This window comes from Nelumbo lutea, chromosome 8 (genome assembly GCF_056320005.1).
Source record: "Nelumbo lutea isolate HS-2025 chromosome 8, American lotus-T2T, whole genome shotgun sequence".
In the NCBI taxonomy this organism is placed as follows: Eukaryota; Viridiplantae; Streptophyta; class Magnoliopsida; order Proteales; family Nelumbonaceae; genus Nelumbo; species Nelumbo lutea.
In genome coordinates this window covers 57,026,150-57,044,513 of record NC_142691.1, presented here as the reverse complement: position 1 = coordinate 57,044,513, position 18,364 = coordinate 57,026,150, and the positions used below count along the sequence as shown (strand labels likewise).

The 18,364-nt window shown below is 36.3% G+C and overlaps 1 protein-coding gene and 1 pseudogene across 1 annotated transcript; both read left to right on the top strand.

The window, feature by feature from the left end:
- The first annotated feature begins 3,222 nt into the window (after positions 1–3,222).
- Positions 3,223–4,026, top strand: LOC148844338 (uncharacterized). The gene has a single exon (XM_088959538.1). The coding sequence runs from the start codon at positions 3,223–3,225 to the stop codon at positions 4,024–4,026; it is 804 nt and encodes a 267-aa protein (XP_088815664.1).
- A 1,063-nt stretch (positions 4,027–5,089) lies between these two features.
- Positions 5,090–18,364, top strand: part of LOC148844337 (uncharacterized) — a 37,540-nt pseudogene continuing 24,265 nt past the window's right edge.

Sequence of the window (18,364 nt, the reverse complement as noted above, 5' to 3'; positions counted from 1 at the left end):
CCTCACAATTCCAGCCAAAATATTTAAACAAAATCAAAACTTTGACTGCACCAATTCCAACTGGGTTTTAATTTTTAGTTGTGATTGAGCCATTACTGAAAAGGAAACCTTCCACCTGATAAAAACTACTCAACCCATTTACCAGTTTCCATTCAAACTCGTTGGCACACTCACAGTTGAATCAAGACTCCAACAACGGCATGTTTTGGCCTCTACTGTGAGAACTTTTCAACAGTTTATTACTAGGTGAATCTCAGGCGCCCTGGTTGATTCGATTCAACAATTTCTTACTTGTTTATTTTTAATTTAAAAGATTTAACCTCCCTTCATATTTCACCTAAATATAAAAATATCCTTTAATTTTTTAAATATAGCGGGCTTGTTTTTGTAACGGGGAGTCGAATAAATGATAAAAGGGGAGGTATAAATATTTATCACAAAATTCAGAGGAGGTTTAATTTTTTTACCCTTTCTAATTTTTCCCCTTTTAAACATTAATACTTTGTTTCACTATTCTGAGAATCACTTGTACCAGTGAACTATATATGTCACTAAGGCCGTATTTGGCAAATGTGAACCAAATGCAAATATTCCATCTGGTTCAATATTGCATATGATTGTTTCTATCTATGATATGCATTTCTAGCTGATGTAAAATTTGTATATTTTGTCTCACTTGCACTCATTAATAGTGTAAATTTTGCATATCGAAATTGATGCAAAATTTGCACTATTTTCCTCTTATCTCAATTCTCTCTCACATAAAATGGGGACTACATTATCTTATTTCTTACCTCATTCCCAAACAATAGTACTCCTTTTCCTACCTCACCAGAATTTATGCTCAACCTATTTGCACTGTAATCAAGTTTGATTGACCTGATCGACCAACTCCCATGACTGGCTTATCAACCTTTCCCCTTTCAAATCCTTTCACCAAGATTATCATGACAGCTTAACTGGTGAGTTTTGGAGTTGTTAAGATCATTTAGTTTTTTTTGTAAGTGAATTTATTAATTATTGGCTTACAGCATGGAAAGCACAATAGTAACCTTCACGTATTACGTTTAATGATAAATAATTGATGTAGCCTTAGCCCATGTATTGATTGGGTTGGTCGGCCCAAGTTAACAACAATAAGGCCAACTTTTGGCTCAATGTATTTCACGTCGATCATCATAACTAAGCCAGCCCAACCTATATAAGCACCTTGGGCTCAGTTTGAGCATGATTTTTCTGACCCAACTGAAGATGAGATAATGACCTTAGTTTGGTCATCATGGAGTTCTCAACCCAAAATGCACTAGATTGGCCTTGTTGTGTATTAACAATAACATTTGCCAAATCCTAATGGATTAGACTATCTTTATGTTTGAATAAAATAGTTCTATCAGGGAAATCGGGGATCAAACCACATAATTAGCGACTACCCAACTCTAAGATAGGATCACATTCTAAAAGGGAACAAACAAAGAAAGGGCATCTTCCTGTTTTTGCTATTTTAGTAGGCAAAATTGTATTTCTTTTTTTTTTCATAATCTATAACACAAGTGTATCAAAATAGGAACATTGCATTTCAATACAAGAAATATAAATGGTTCCATTAACCTAAAATTTGCAAAATAAAAGCCTATTGGGGAGTACACAATACGCCTACTAACAGGCATATCAAATGCAATACTTTAATAAAATTGCTTCATTTATGATGTAGAGATACTTGGTGGGCCTCAGATTATGTCACATGGCGTTGGCCAGACCAAATTATAGCACACATCGCCAATTGCTTCCAACCACTCCTAAGGCAAGTTTAGCTATAAAAGGGGGCACTCACTTCAAGGTAAACATATTGAGAATCCTAACAGAATCATTCTTGATTATTTAGGAATAAGCTCTGAGCCCTAATTTCTTGCATGGTCCAACCCCTTTTTGAGTATTCGGTTAACTTTGACAGTCGAAGTCTCTGCCCTTGGGATAACACCCAGGGCCATTGACTAGCGCTCTTCTCTTGTTTATAAATTTGACCAGTCAGCCTCGGACGCTAAAGATATTTCCTTGTTGCCCTCGACACCATATATGGCAGCAACAATTTAAATTTTGTTTTGGGTAAGCCCTAAAGATTGTCATGGGAGGATTATGTGATTAGCTAGGAATCAGGATTTGTTGATCACTTTGTTCTTTCTCTCTCATTCTCTTATGATGTGTGGGAGAGGACTCTCTTCGCCCCTCTCACTGTGGGGTCTTTTTGTTTAATCGTGTGTGTGCTTTGTAATGCATGGGATCCATCATCTTTTCAGATGAAAATATAAAAACTAATTGATAGTGTCTCTTTTGATAAATTCTTTGGTTTTTAGCCACGGTTTTTCAGGAAGGGACAAGAAATGGTGGCTAAAATACCATATATAGCAATGCAATATATCACCATGGCTATTTTCAAAATTTTGACCACTTAAAGAAAAGCGGCCCGCACGTCCCTTACTGCTCCCTGCTTTCTCTTGCTCTCATCTTCACTCTCTGTCTTCCATTATCTTTTGCTCTCTCTCACTTCTCTCTTTCTTGCTCACGGGTTCACTACTCTATTATTCGTGCTCTCCTCTTCTCGTTCATGGATTCTTATACTAGTAAGCATTTTTCTGCTAAAATTTGTGATGGCAAAAACAGATTGACATAAACCCTCAGGCTTCCACTGATCCATCTCTCTACAAAAAGAAAACAACAAAATCTATATTTCTCTGCAAATTTCTGTAATAGCTAAATCACGATGATTTGGGCCTCATTGATCCATTCATTAATTATAATTATTAAATGCTTTTTCACATTTCCAGAAGTCGTTGAATCAGTCCCCTCAAATAACAGTAAAGTTAAGCCCCTTCAAATGTTTGTTTCATTCCAATGAAAGTCATTGTATCTTCCAAAGTTAATTAGTTCCAAAGTCAGTCGATACCTCTCCCAAGGTGAGTTAATGTGAGTTTCAGTTCAATGTACGTCGGTTCACCTTCAACCGACTCCATCTACTATATATATCCCCCTTTTGTACTGCTTCGGTTCATTAGAGAAAAATATCAGAATACAACTTTAAATCTTTTCTCTCGATCCACTAAGTTCTCTTCTGTTTTCCTATCATATATTTTACTGTTTTTTATTGTTACTATCATCCGCAAACCATCATTGGTATCAGAGCTTGTTCGATCAATCTCTTGGGCGTGATTTCTTCTTCTAAACATAATGTGTACAGAAGTCAATCATTCCACTCTTTCTCTTCCAATCTTCAATGGAGAAAACTATGACTTCTGGTCCATCAAAATGAAGACCTATTTTCGGTCACAAAGTTTATGGAGAATCGTTGAGGAAGGATTTTACATTGCTGAAGACACCTCTACTCTTTCAGCAAATCAAAAGATCTATGAAGAGAATCAACAAAAGGATTGTCAAGCACTATTCTGCTTGCAGCAAGCAATGGCTGAGGAGATATCTCCTCGAATTATGGGCGCATTAACTGCAAAAGAAGCATGGGATACACTGCAGGAGGAGTTTCAAGGATCTGTCAAGGTATGTACTATTAAATTGCAGAAGTTTAGAAGGGATTTTGAAAATCTTAAGATGAAGGATAATGAGACTGCAAATGATTACTATTCTAGAATAAAAGAAATAGTAAATCAAATGAGAGCCTATGGAGAGACTATTTCTGACAAGAAAATAGTCAAAAAAATTCTAATTTCTTGTATAGAGAGATATGATGCAATAATTTCAGTGATAGAAGAAACAAAAGTTCTAGAAACACTACCACCAACTGAATTAATGGGCTCTCTCGAGACATATGAAAATAGGCGTGATAGGCAGAATGAAAATTCGGTTGAAGCTGCCTTTCAGTCTAAAGTTAATCTATGGTCTCATAAACCAAAACTTGATGGGAGAAAGCCACAAGGAAAACCAAAAGAAAATAATGACAAGTATTCTTCATGTGGTATTTGCAAGAACAGAAACCACTTGGAGAAAGATTGCTGGTTTAAAGGAAAATCACAGTGCTAAAACTGTAAAAAATTTGGCCATGTTGAAAAAGTTTGTAGATTTAAGAAAACCCATCAAGCTAAATTTTCAGAAAAGAAAAATGAGGAAAATAATCTCTTTTATTCTTGTCATTCTGCAATAGAAGAAAAAAAGGATACTTTGTATCTTGACAGTGGGTGTAGTAACCACATGACTAAAAATGAAAGCATCTTTCATAGTCTTGATAAAATCAAGACAAAAGTCAAAATTGGTAACGACGACTTCATGGAAGCAACCGGCAAAGGCACCATTGTTGTTGACACCAAATAAGGCAAGAAATACATAAATGATGTACTTTTGGTCCCCAATATTTATCAAAATCTACTCGGTGTGGGTCAAATGATAGAAAGAAGTTACTCTTTACATTTTGAGGGAAACTCTTGCACAATCTATGATAAGCATGACAAGTCCCTTGAAATTGCAAAAACAAAAATGACAGAAAATAGATGTTTCCCCATTCAATGGAAAGATGCAAGTTATATAGCAATGCAAGCACAAGTGGACGAGTCGTGACTATCATAGAAGATTCAGACACTTTAATTTCCATGGATTAAAGTTTCTTTAGCAGAAAAACATGATGCGTGACCTACCAGCTATCAAGGAGTTCAACAATGTCTGTGAAGGGTGTATGCTCGGAAAACAACATTGACAACCCTTCCCATCCAGCAAAGCTTGGAGAGCCAAAGAGCCATTGGAGTTAATTCATATAGATGTTTGTGGTCCAATGCGTACCCCATCAAATAATAAAAACAGGTATTTCATCCTCTTTATTGATGATTATAGTAGAATGACATGGGTTTATTTCTTGCGAGAAAAATCACAGGTTTTTGATATCTTTAAAAAATTCAAAGCCTGTGTTGAGAAGCAAAGTGGTCACAACATCAAGACCATAAGAAGTGACAGAGGCAAAGAATATATTTCTAATGAATTCAACAAGTTCTGTGAAAATGAAGGCATGGGGCATCAACTTACAGTTGGGTACTCTCCAGAATAGAATTGAGTATCCGAAAGAAAAAACTAAACAGTTCTGGAGACTGCAAGAGCCATGATCATGGAAAAAGGTCTTCCCAAAATTTTCTTGGCAGAGGCAGTAAGCACTGCTGTCTATCTGCTCAACAGATGTCCTGCAAAGGTTGTGCAAGATAGGACAACAATTGAAGCTTGGAGTGGGCAAAAGCCATCAGCAAAGCATCTCAGAGTTTTCGGATGCATATGCTACACACATGTCCCACAAGAGAAAAGAGGCAAACTAGATGAGAAGACTAAGAAAGGAATTTTCTTAGGCTATAGCACTCAATCAAAAGGCTATCGAGTCTATAGCTTAAGGAAAGAAAAACTCATAATCAATCGAGACATAAGTTTTGACGAGGATGTTGTATACAATTGGGAGACAAAAGAAGTTGAAAGAAAGACTATCAACTTGCCTCTATTACCAAGTCAAAGAATTGAAGAAGATCATGATAAAATCAGTTCGCTAACACAATCGAAACCGGAACAAGCTTCACAGTCTACTCCGAACTCACCACCAAGGGGAACTAAATCCTTAACAAAAAATATATGAAACATGCAATTTGATGATCATAGAACCATAAAGATTTAAAGAAGTTTTTAAGAAAGAAAATTGGAGAAAATCTATGGATGAAGAGATAAAAATGATTGAAAAAAATGAGACTTAGGATCTTGTGGATCGTCCACAAGACAAAGACACTATTAGAGTTAAGTGGGTCTACAAGACAAAGCTTAACTCAGATGGCTTGATCCAGAAGCTTAAAGAGATGATAGTTGCCAAAGGATACTCACAACAATACGGTATCGACTACAATGAGACATTTGCTCCAGTTGTATGCCTTGACACAATCAGGGCATTGATAGTATTAGCTGCACAGAAGAAATGGAAAACTTTTCAACTTGATGTAAAATCTGCATTCCTCAATGTCTATCTTAAGGAGGAAATCTATGTGGAGCAACCTCAAGGGTTCGTGATGCAAGAACAAGAAGACAAAGTTCTCAGATTAAAGAAGGCACTATATGGCTTAAAACAAGCTCCACGAGCTTGGTACAGAAGAATCGACAATTATTTCTTGGAGCAAGGATTCAAGAGGAGATACTCTACATCAAAACTCAAGGTACAAATGACACTCTCATTGTTTCCCTATATGTTGATGATCTTATTTATACTGGAAATAATGAGAAGATGGTCAAGAAGTTCAAAGATGACATGATGAAGACTTTTTAGATGACTGATTTAGGCCTAATGCACTATTTTCTTGGAATTGAAATAATTCAAGAAAAAGAAGGGACATTCATTTCACAAAAGAAGTATATAGAAACTCTTTTGAAGAAATTCAAAATGGAGGGGTGCAAAACAGTCTCCACTCCACTAGACAACACTAAAGCATTCAAAAAGGAAGATGGCTCACCAAAGTTAAATGAATCACAATTTTGAAGTATGATTGGTAGTTTTCTCTATTTAACCGCTACAAGACCAGACATCAGGTATGCAGTTAGTCTATTATCAAGATTCATGCAGAACCGAAGTCAAGTCCACCATGGAGCAGCTAAAAGAAAACTAAGGTATTTGCAAGGTACAAAGAGATATGGAATTTGGTACAGAGTCACACATGACTCTAAGCTCATTGGCTACACAGACAGTGACTGGGCATGATCAGTAGATGACATGAAAAGTACATTTGGTTATGCTTTCACACTTGGATCAGGAATATTTTCTTGGGCTTCAAAGAAGCAACAACTGTTGCCCAATCATCAGTTGAAGCAGAATATATTGCAGCAACAATAACAACGAGCCAAGCTATATGACTCAAAAAGATATTTGATGACGTGGGAGAATCACAAGTTGGTGCTACTAAAATCTACTACGATAGCAAATCTGCTATTGCAATGGCAAAGAATCTCATATTTCACAACAGAACCAAACATATTGGCATCAAGTATCACTTTATTAGAGAAACAAAAGGAAACAAAGAAATAGAGCTCAGACATTATAAAACTGAAGAACAATTAGTTGACATATTCACAAAGGCTCTACCAAAAGGCAAGTTTGAATTATTACGAGAGATGATTGGAGTTGCTGAAATGTGCACCAAGGAGGAGTATTAAATGCTGCTTCACATTTCCAGAAGTCGTTGAATCAGTCCCCTCGAATAACAGTAAAGTTAAGCCCCTTCCAATGTTTGTTTCATTCCAATGAAAGTCGTTGTATCTTCCAAAGTTAATTAGTTCCAAAGTCAGTTGATACCTCTCCCAAGGTGAGTTAATGTGAGTCTCAGTTCAATGTACGTCGGTTCACCTTCAACCAACTCCATCTACTATATATATCCCCTTTTGTACTGCTTCGGTTCATCAGATAAAAATATCAGAATACAACTTCAAATCTTTTCTCTCGATCCACTCTTCTGTTTTTCTATCATATATTTTACTATTTTTTACTGTTACTATCATCCGCAAACCATCAATAATCTAAATGTATTGGAGGTTAGTGCAAGGCTTGACAAGCACATGCTCTTTATATGATGCATGACTTCTAACATGTGCACTTTCATTTTGTTCTATGATCTCATCGTGTTTTTGTGTTCGAACAAAACAATGAACTCATGAACATTCAAAATTAAAATTTTGCAGAAAACAACTTATAATTGAGAATACACAATTATATATGTTTTTTCTAAGCTCACGTGGCCCTTCTTGCTTATTTCTATTCCATCCCTCAACCACCTACAAATATTTGACTATGCCAGCAATCAATATAGGTGCACATTTTCTGATGGCTGATGTGAAAATGTATAAACTTCAGTAGTTAAATGCAAAACTGCATTCTTGAAAGTTAATACACTTCCTAGAAGTTTAAACTTCTAGAATGTCCGTTGGCTTTGTCCACCGACTTAGCCATGTGCTTCTTTTGAACAAACCAATACAAGTGCCTATTTTCCCAACGTCTTGAGCCTTTACCATTTGCTACCACTCTACCTTTCCTAGTTTACTCTCTCTCACACCACTATTCTTACTTCTACAAACTAACACACACCCAAGTCCTAATAATTCTACTCTCCTCCATAACCCAACATTGGTATCAGAGCCTCATTTCATTAATTGCCATCGGGAATTATTTCCTTTTAACTAAAATTTCATATTATCCTAAACCCTATCATGGCCACCATTCTAGCTAATAGACAGATTCCAATCCCTATTTTTTCTAGTGAAAACTTTGATTATTGAGCCATTAAAATGATGACTTTTTTCATGTCCCAAGATCTATGGGAAATTGTAGATAAGGCATTTACTATCCTTGAAAGTAGTTAAAATTCTAATCTATTTTCAGTAGAGCAGGAGAAATTATAAAGAATATCAAGAAGGATAATTTTCTCTCTATTACATACAATTGATAATGACAGAACCACTTTTTCCAAGAATTAGTGGTGCTACAAGTGACAAAGGTGCATGGGATACCTTGAAGGAGGAGTTCTAAGGTAGTGCCAAGGTACCTACTATTAAACTTCACTCTTAGAAGGAATTTGGAGAATATAAAGATGAAGAATTCTGAGACCATTAAAGATAATTATTCAAGATTGAGAGAAATTGTTAATCAATAAGAGCCTATGGATAAGATATTACTAAAAAAACGGTGGTTGAAAAAATATTAATTAGTGTGGTAGAAAAATATGATCTAATAATAACTACCATTGAGGAGACAAAAATATCACCACTTTGTTTGTGATAAAGTTCGTAGGCTCTCAAGAAGCTTACAAAAAAAGACCGAATAGGCATATGATGAAAGCTCTATTGAGAATGCCTTTCAGTAAGGAAAATATCCATGATGTCATATTTGCAAGAAAACCAGTCATCTTGAAAAAAATTGCTGTTTTTAGGGAAAATCATGATGTAAAAAATGTAAAAAATTTGGGCATGTAGAGAAGGATTGCCATCTTAAGGAAAAACGTCAAGCTAATTACTCTGAAGAGAATGATAAAATTAATCATCTATTTTATGCCTGTCATGCTACTTCAAAAGTGAAAGATGATACTTGGCATTTGGATAATGGCTGTAGTAATCACATGATAGGTAATGAGTGTGAACAGCCAAATTGAGTTTGGGGTTCACTCCATGGTTGAAGTGGTATGGAGCTGCCACCCATCAAAGAAAATAACATGGGAGTGATGGGCCTCCCAAGTTCAAGAAACAAAACAAGACATGACTCACACCCAAAATCAAAGCTAATCTAGGTACTTTTTAGGGGAGAGAGGGAAGGTATTAGGCACCCCTTTTCCACAATTTATAAGTAGTACCATTCCCATGATTTAGTGAAAAAGAAGAAAAAAAAATAAAGAAAAAAAACTAAAAAGAATTATGTCTACAAGAATGATAGTAATTTTATGTATCAAAGAGGGTGATTGTCATAGGGGATTCCTTGCTCAAATGATTTAACCTTCCCATTCTCAATTCAGGTGTGAGAAACCCTTAAGGGAGCATAGGAGTTGGAAACTACATGCCACCCTCTTTCTTTATCCAAGGTTCCCTTCATTCCTACCAAGCAAATGGGAAATGGAAAGCCACAAGTGATTTGCTCCCCTATGAAAATCCCTTCCGATTGTGATCGATTCCCAACATTAAAAAATTCAAGAAAAAAAATTAACCTAGACTAAATCAAGTTGGAAAGCTATGAAAGTAAATAGATTTCAGCATTGAAACAAACTCAATTTTAATTAAAATAAACACTATAAGGTAAGGGATATTCACTCAAATTGATTAACAAAATGTTCTAATGAGTCCTACATCTAACCACCATGAAAACTACTCAAAATATTTACATAACATCACCTACATGAAAGGGATTACATGCAAAAATTAGAAACTACCTAGGTTTCCCATAAAGTTAAAAAAAAAAATGTATAAAAAAAAGAAAAGAATGAGATGAAAAGCTCACCTCTTTGTGACCTTTTGAAAGACAATTAGTGATGGAATTGCTAAAACAGTGACAATCTGAATTTGATTGGATGTAATGTGGGTTTTGTTTTTCCTTTCTTCCTTGACTTGGCCGAAATGGAGTAGGGCCTTCTCTTCTTCTCTTCCTTCCTTCTTCCTCTTCTTATCTTCTTGGTTTCTCCTTTTTGTTTTGAATAAAATAGAATGGTTCAATGGGGGGTGTTAGTTCGGTTTTACTAGATGGGAGATGGTGAGAGGGGGATTTGGTGGTTGATGGAAGAGGACTGGTGGAATGTGAGAGATGAGTGTGTTGTGGTAGGTTTTCAGTGGTAGGTTTTCAGTGGTGATGGTTTGTGTTAGAGGAAGAAGATGATGGGAGTGGAGAGGAAGAAGAAGATGGGAGGATGGAGTCGAGAGTCTTGGCTTATTCGGTTGTTGGTGTGTGGAAGAAGAGTGAATTTGGTGGTGGTTCTTTACCTGGCCAAAAGTGATGAAGGGATGATCCCTTCTCTTCCTTCTTCTTCTTCTTCTTCCTTGCTTCCTTTGGTTGAATGGGGATCCCTTGTTCTTTCCCTTATTCTTGGTTAAGAGAAGAAAGAGGATGGGGGTGAGCGACGGAGATGGAGAGTCTTGGCTGGTTCGTTAATGGAGGAAGGAAGAATTCAGTGGCTAGGGAGAACGGAGAATGGAGAGAAAGAGAGAATGGAGAGAATGTGAGAGAGAGGAGGAGAGTATGACAGAGAATCCCAAAAGTTCCCCTCTCTTGGTTGGTTTGGTTCCTTTTGTCCTAGGTTTTACTCCCTTTCTTTATTATTTCTTTTTGTTTAAACCGAATGGAGTTGGGTTGGTTTGGTTTGGTTGGAACTAAATTGGTTGGGTTGGAATTGAATTTGGAGAGTTTTGGTTAGGGTTTAAGTGTGAGAGATTAGGGTTTTGGGCTTGGTTTACAAAAGAGATGGATGGCTGGGATGGTTCAATCCTAATCTAAGGGATGGGGGCTTCCTAGATTACTCTTTTGCCTTTTGACCGAATTTAAGGCAAGGAGAAAACTTCCCTCAAAAGGCTCCCCCTTGTCTCCCTATTAATGGCTTAAAAAAGGGGGAGTTTTAAATTTCAATTTAAAATTTGAATTTGAGGGGAATGAATAGGTGGTGGCTAGGGTTTTAGAATTTAGGGTTTTGGGGTGCTAAAGTGAGTGTTAAGCCGATCCTAGGGTGGAGAAGCAAGGGGGGCTCAAATCTAGGGCTAGGATTGATTCTAGGTTTAGTGGGGGCTTTGGGTGATTTTTGAAAATGTGTAGGGGTTTTTGCAATGAAAGGGCAAGTCTAAGGGGTATGGTGTGCAAGATTCAAGGGTTAAGATTAAAACTCAAGATATTAAGGTTTTCTCAACCAACAAGATCGCACGAATTGGAATCTTCGTAGATGGAGGAGTAAAATGGCGAATTTTGTAACAAAATTTTTTAAGGGGGTTCTAAGGTGTCTAAAAAGGCAATGATGGTGTTTGATGGCCTCGAGGGGTGTGCCAAAGTATGGAATCATAATTTGGAGTGTATTGAGTAATGGGGGTCGTCGAATCAAGATTTTCTTGATAGAAGAGTAAAATGGAAATTTTGGGTATAAAAATGGAGAGTTTATCCGGGTGTCTAGGAAGGTGATGACATGGTCTAGGTGTACCAAAGGGTGTACCGCAATGCAGATCTTGAAATGAAAGAGTAGCGGCCAATGAGAGTCCTTAATTTGGAATCTTTATAGATGAAGGGTAAAATGGTAATTTTAAGGCATAAAGTTTAATGAATCAATGATTAAGAGGTCTTCATGGGGTTTAGAGGTGTTAGATGATGTGTGATGATGGATCTTGAATTTGGGGCGTATTGAGCGATGAGGATGATCCATTTGGAATCTTTTTAAGCCAAGGGTAAAATGGTTATTTTATGGTCTAAAATGTGATGGATCATTGATCAGGAGGTTTTAATGGGGTTTGGTAGGTTTTAAAGGTCCTCATTGATGTGTCTTGATGAAGAACTTAGATTTGGAGAGTGGCGGCCAATGAGGATTGTCAATTTAGAATCTTTTTGAATGAAGGGAAAAATGGGTATTTTGATGTCTGAATTTGGGTGGATAGTTGATCAAGAAGTTGATGGAGGTTTCGGTGTCTTGGATGGAGTATCTCCATGAAGATCTTAGATTAGGATAGTGGTGGCTAATGAGGATCATCGATTTGGAATCTTTTTCGATAAAGGAAAAATAGAAATTTTGAGGTCAAAAATTTGGTGGGTGGTCAATTAAGTGGTTTTTGAAGATTTTGGGAAGGTTTGAATGTCTCGGGAGATGTGTAATGATCGAAATCTAAGATTTTGAGTATAATGAGCAACGAGAGTAGTCGATTTGGAATCTTTGTGTATGAAGGACAAAATGAACATTTTGAGGTTTGAAATTTGGTGGGTGGTCAATCAAGTTGTTGTTGAAGATTTTGGGAAGGTTTGAATGTCTCGGGAGAGGTGTCATGATTGAAATCTAAGATTTTGAGTGTAATGAGCAACGAGAGTTGTCAATTTAGAATCTTTATGTATGAAGGGCAAAATGGGGATTTTTGGATCTGAAATTTGGGTGGTGGATATTTTGGGATATTTGGGGTCTAATGGCAGTGTTGATGGTTTTAAAGGTATTGGAATTTTGTGAATTTACGTTGTGCGTCTTTCGGTCAATAAGGGGGTCCAAAATAGAATCTTGGCTTAATGGATGGGTAAATGAGAGAATTTTAGGTTTAAGCTTGATAGAATGGCATGGATTTGAATTAAAAGGTGGTTTAGAGGGTTTGGTCATATCAAGGATGTGTGGATCATAGGCTTTTTTGTTCGAAAAGTACCGTTGTGTGAGATGTGTCAAAATGGAATCTCTAATGGATGAATGACGAGATCAATGAATTTATGGATGAAATTTGGTGTGATTGGTTGTTTGAAGGTTTGGTTTCATGTGATGGGGTTTGATCGGGTAACGGGTATGGTGATGTGGCATAATCGGGACCATCGAAAGGGAATCTTATGGATTTAACGGTGAATTTAAGGGTGTTTAAGATAAAATTTGGTTTCTTGGGGTTTGGCATGTTTTGAGGAAGTTTGTGAGGTCTGATCAAGCATCTGGGGTGCAAAAAGTGGGTTATAGAGGGAGTCAAACAAAAATTGGGTGCTTATAATGAGAAAATCTTTAAAGATATAGGCAAGTTAGTCAAGTCACAAGTCAAACTTGGTAATGGGAAAATAGTGGAGATCGAAGGTAAAGGCACTATCACTGTTAAGACAAAGAATGAGACACAACTCATACAAGATATGTTGTTAGTCCCAAGATTGAAAATAATCTTTTGTGTTGGACAAATGGTGGAAAGAGGATATTCTCTTCTTTTCAAAGAAGATTCATGCATGATATATAACAACAATAAAAGCTTAGAGATTGCTAAGGTAAAAATGTATCACCAAAGGAATTTTCACTTAGATGGAAATACACTGAGACAACGATATAAAGGCTTAGGAAGATGAATCTTGGCTTTGGCATCAGAGATTTGGGCACTTCAATTTGCATGGGCTAAAAGTACTTCATCAGAAAAACATAATGAGGGATCTGCATCCATTCATGTTATGAATGACATATGCAAAGGATGCTTGCTTGGTAAGCAACATAGGAAACTGTTTCCATCAAGCAGTGCATGGAGAGCCATGGCGATCCTAGAGCTAGTACATATAGATTTTTATGGACTAATGAGGGCGGCATCCTTTGGACAAAGCTAATACTTTATTCTCTTAATTGATGATTATACAAGAATGACATAGGTTTATTTTATGCATTAAAGGTCAAAAGTCTTTAAGATTTTGAAAAGATTTAAGAATTTTGTTGAAAAAATCACTTGTGAGATATATGAAACATCTAACTTTGTAACTATCAAGTTGAAAAGCTTTAAAGCAGTAGCAAAACAAGAAATATGGGTGAAGGCGATGAAAGAAGAAATCAAAATGATCAAGAAAAACAAGAAATGATAATTGCTGGGTCCTCAAGACAAGGAAGTGATTGGAGTCAAGTGGGTCTACAAGACAAATCTTAACCCTAATGGCTCAATACAAAAGCACAAGGCAAAGTTAATCGCTAAAGGCTATGCACAATTGCCTAGGATGAACTACAATGAAATCTTTGCTCTAGTGGCACACCTAGACACTATAAGAGCACTCGTTTGCATGGCTAACATCTTTTTGGAAATTGGTTTTGTCAGTGTAGTTGGGTTCTTAATTGATTAGAAAAATTAGAGCTAGCTAGATACAAGAAATAATGAAGATAGAAAAGGTTTAGGTGAGTGTTGTAGCCAAACCATTAGATATTTATAATAAGAGTGATTTACAATAATAGGACTCAAAGAGGATAGTTTACAAGAGTCCAAGATAAGATGGACTACAACAGTTTAAGATAGAGTTCAAGCATCACTAGAAGTCTATACCATGTATGGATCACATGATTATCCTCTAACACACCCCTTCAAGTGAAAGGTGCGGAAACACATGAAGCTTGGGTTGCAATTTAGTAAACGATGCACCACCAATGGATTTGGTAAGCAAATCAGCAACTTGATCTCCAGAAGGAATGAACTGAACTTGGTGGAATTTCTTAAGAACTAGATAATGTAAGAAATGAAAGTCAACTTTGACATGGCATGTTCTGGCATGAAAAACTGAATTTGAGACCAGGTAGGTTGCTTCTATATTATCACACCAGATCATGGGTGGTTGAGGAAGACAATGGCCCAAGTCACGTAATAACGACCACACCCACAACACTTCGATCGGTGGCTGTATTAGCACAAGACCAAAATTCCGGTTTAGTACTGGATCGTGTTATGGTGGCCTACTTATTAGAACCCCAAGCAATTAGATTACATCCAAGATAGATAACATAGGCACCTGTGGAGAGCCTATCATCCGAGCATCGTGCCCAATTAGCGTTAGAAAACACTTCAAGAGTAAGAGAAGAAGATGAATGCAAGTAAAGACCATATCCCAATATGTATTTGAGATAATGTAAGATACGTTTCATAGCTGCCCAGTGAATTGAAGTAGGAGAATGGAAGAATTGACACACCTTATTCAACGGAAAAGAAATATTAGGCACATAAGTGTAATATATTGTAGGGCCCCGACTAGACTTCTATATTCCGACGGATTAGCTAGCAAGTCACCACTATATTTGTAGATTTCAGTGGTGGTTGCCATAGGTGAAGTAAGGGGTTTAGATTCTGCCATGTTAAATCTCTTTAAAATATCAAGAATATACCAGCGTTGATCAGCATTGAGATAAAATGACACCTGTGGATGTGTTGGTGATTTCCATCCCCAAAAAGAAATTAGCAGTTCCAAGATCTTTAAGAGCAAATGACTTGGAGAGTGTTGAAATAAAATTGTCAACTGCAATAGTAGAGCTCCCTTTGAAGAGAATATCATCTACGTACACTAACATGTAAAGAGCATCACCCTTCTTGTGATACCAAAGAACAATACAAAATCATGTAAAGAGCATCACTAACTGCCTTATCTGCCCTACCCCATGCAAGTTTCTTCTTTAGTGTGTGATTAACCAGTACAAAATCAGCTCACATTGTGTTTATCCATACCTTTGTGTAGAAGTGTTTCATCAGGGCCATAATCTAAAAAATGATTTTAATAAGAACCATAGCCCTAGTGTTGGCTATTAGCTTTATTATCTTTCATATATAAGAAAGAAAAAGGCATTATGTGTTGCCTGGAATCTTCTTTAGCAGGACTCATTGGATTGTGGTTTTATGTGATTTTTTTTTTTTTTTAAATCTGAAGGTATAAGGCAAAGAAGTAGGATTTTTTATGTATGAGGCAAATGCATTGAGGTGTGAGACTTAACCCTCATGAGATTTCATTATTTCAAGAAAAAATGTGAACCAAAATGAAAAAAGTGTAGAGCTATGCATATAAAAAGATAATAACCTTTTATCTAAAGAATGTGCTAATCCATGTGGCAAGTAGTTTTAGGGAATTATAGAAATCTGCCTCAAGGTTGTGTATTTATTTTTTATTAATTTTAATGTTTATAAGATTTATTGATATTGGAGTTCCATGGGTTATTTATTTTTGTTAATTTTAGGGAATTGCAGAAATCTGAATGTTTAAGGTTAAAAAATGCACTCATGTTTAGATCAAGGGTATTGATCCATGATGTGACTCATGCTAGTCTATTCCAATATGTACATTGGTCTTCACTATCTGTTTGTAAGTTGTTTCTTATCCATTTATCAATTTTTTTTTATTAGCTTGGTTTTGTATATCATGGTCTTTCCTATCTGTTGGATTCTTGATCAACTCTACTTTATCAGTTAAGCTGTGTAAGGTACATAATTAATCCGTTGCCGTAAAATTTTCAATTAGCAGTGGTTAAAACTGTGGCTCTATGTATACTCGAAGCTACCGTGTACAATATCCGTTGCTATAAATTTAGCCATGCCAATATCCTCCATAGACAAAAAACCGTGGCTAAACCATTGCTATAGCTTTTAGCAACGAGTTTTTTTTGGAGCTTTTTGCAACGGTGTTATCTGTTTCTAAAATCAATTTTTCTTGTAGTGAGCAGATATTAGGGATCAAATCTTGCTGCCACCAAGATGGTATGGGAAATGGGCTACCCTACTGTGTAGTCCCATGAGCAATAAAAGAAATGATTGTAAAATGGTCTTCAGAAATTTATTTAGGCTTAAAATGTCTACTAGGTTGTGAAATTTTAGTTAGTCGTTCAGTGGAACCAGCCCAATTGAATCTTACTCTTTCTAAAAATTTTTATACACCCTATTAAGAATAAAAAAATAAAAATCTTTACAATTGCTTTAATTATTTATATTATACCCTAAGGTTTGAGGTTTGATGAAACTACTTATATATACCTTGTTGACCGCTCAAATGTTAAGTCTAATAGATAAAATATAAAAGAAAAAATGTACTTAGTTGATTACTAAATTTTCAAAACATCCCATGTTGTGCCCTCTCTCTTCTTCTTCTTCTTCTTACCCTTTCTTATTCTTTCTCTCATCTTCTCTTCTCTACCACTAAAAACTCCATTGAACAAGAATAGTGGTGTAGGATTTCTCTTCATTTCTCTCTATTTTCTACCTCCCTTTTCTGCACTATAAGGTCACGTAGAACAAAGAGAACAAGTGTGCCCCCTTTCATTTTAATTAAGTTGTACCCTTTCTATTTTTATAAAACCATTCTAACACAAATGTTAGCGTAGGTATGTCCCTTGTAAAAACTAGGGTGTTTGCACGCACAATAAGAAGAAGAAGAAGAAAGTAAACCAAGAGGAAGAGGTAAAATGAGAAAGAAAGAACTGACAGCTTTCTTTATTTGTTCTATCAGAGAAAAAACGATGAAGAGAAAAAGAAGAGGAAGGAGAGGAATGAAAATAAGATATAGAAATATTTTATGGGCATGTGAAGCCAGCCTAAACATTTTCTTGTCAGATGGCTTATGTGTGTTATCTGAGGCCATCCTAAAAGGTATATGTGAGTAGTTTTTGAAACTTCAGGATGTATACAAGTAGCTTTTTCAAACATCAGGGAATATATCAGCAATTAATCCTAAAATTAATGTCATTTGACATCAATACCACATCAGTATGTGTTTGGCGTCAATGTCGTTTCCTCAAAAAATGGTGTCACATCTATTTTTGGAAAAAAAAATGTCTATTCTTTGGTTAGCCCATTTTCTCAAAATAGGCCTTGGAAATTGGGAAAGGTGTGGCCTGAGTGTTTTCCCATTTTCTGATTATGGCTAGAAACAATATATATGTTGACACGGACACTGAAAATGCCTATGTGGAGCAACAACAATGATACCAAATAGAAAACTTGAGAAAACATTTTTCAGAAAATAGCATGTTTATGCAACACTTTTTCTAAGAAAACACCTTGCAGGAAACGACATTAGTTCCAAATACCGCCTTAATGATGTAAGTCTTGCCTATGTAGTGACGGAAAAACTTTGCCTATTTGGCACTCTCCTTATGACAGGCATACATTTAGATTTTTTGTTTTGCAAATTTTTTTATTGTTTATCTGCAAAAGTAACGAAATGTCGAAACCCTACCTGACCCCTCCATTTACCTTTCTCTTTATTGTCTCTTTGATTTCACCCCACCCTTGTTAGTTCTCACTCCCATTATTCTTACTGGTCACCAAGACCATCACTGTAATGACCAGTTCAGCAGCAGTCGCGGGAATATCTTGCCTCTCTCACCTCTAGCGTCTTTCTCATGTCTCACCTCCCACCCTTCTCATCACTCGTCACCTCCGACACCTTTAATCTTTCACCATTGTTGCTCAACAT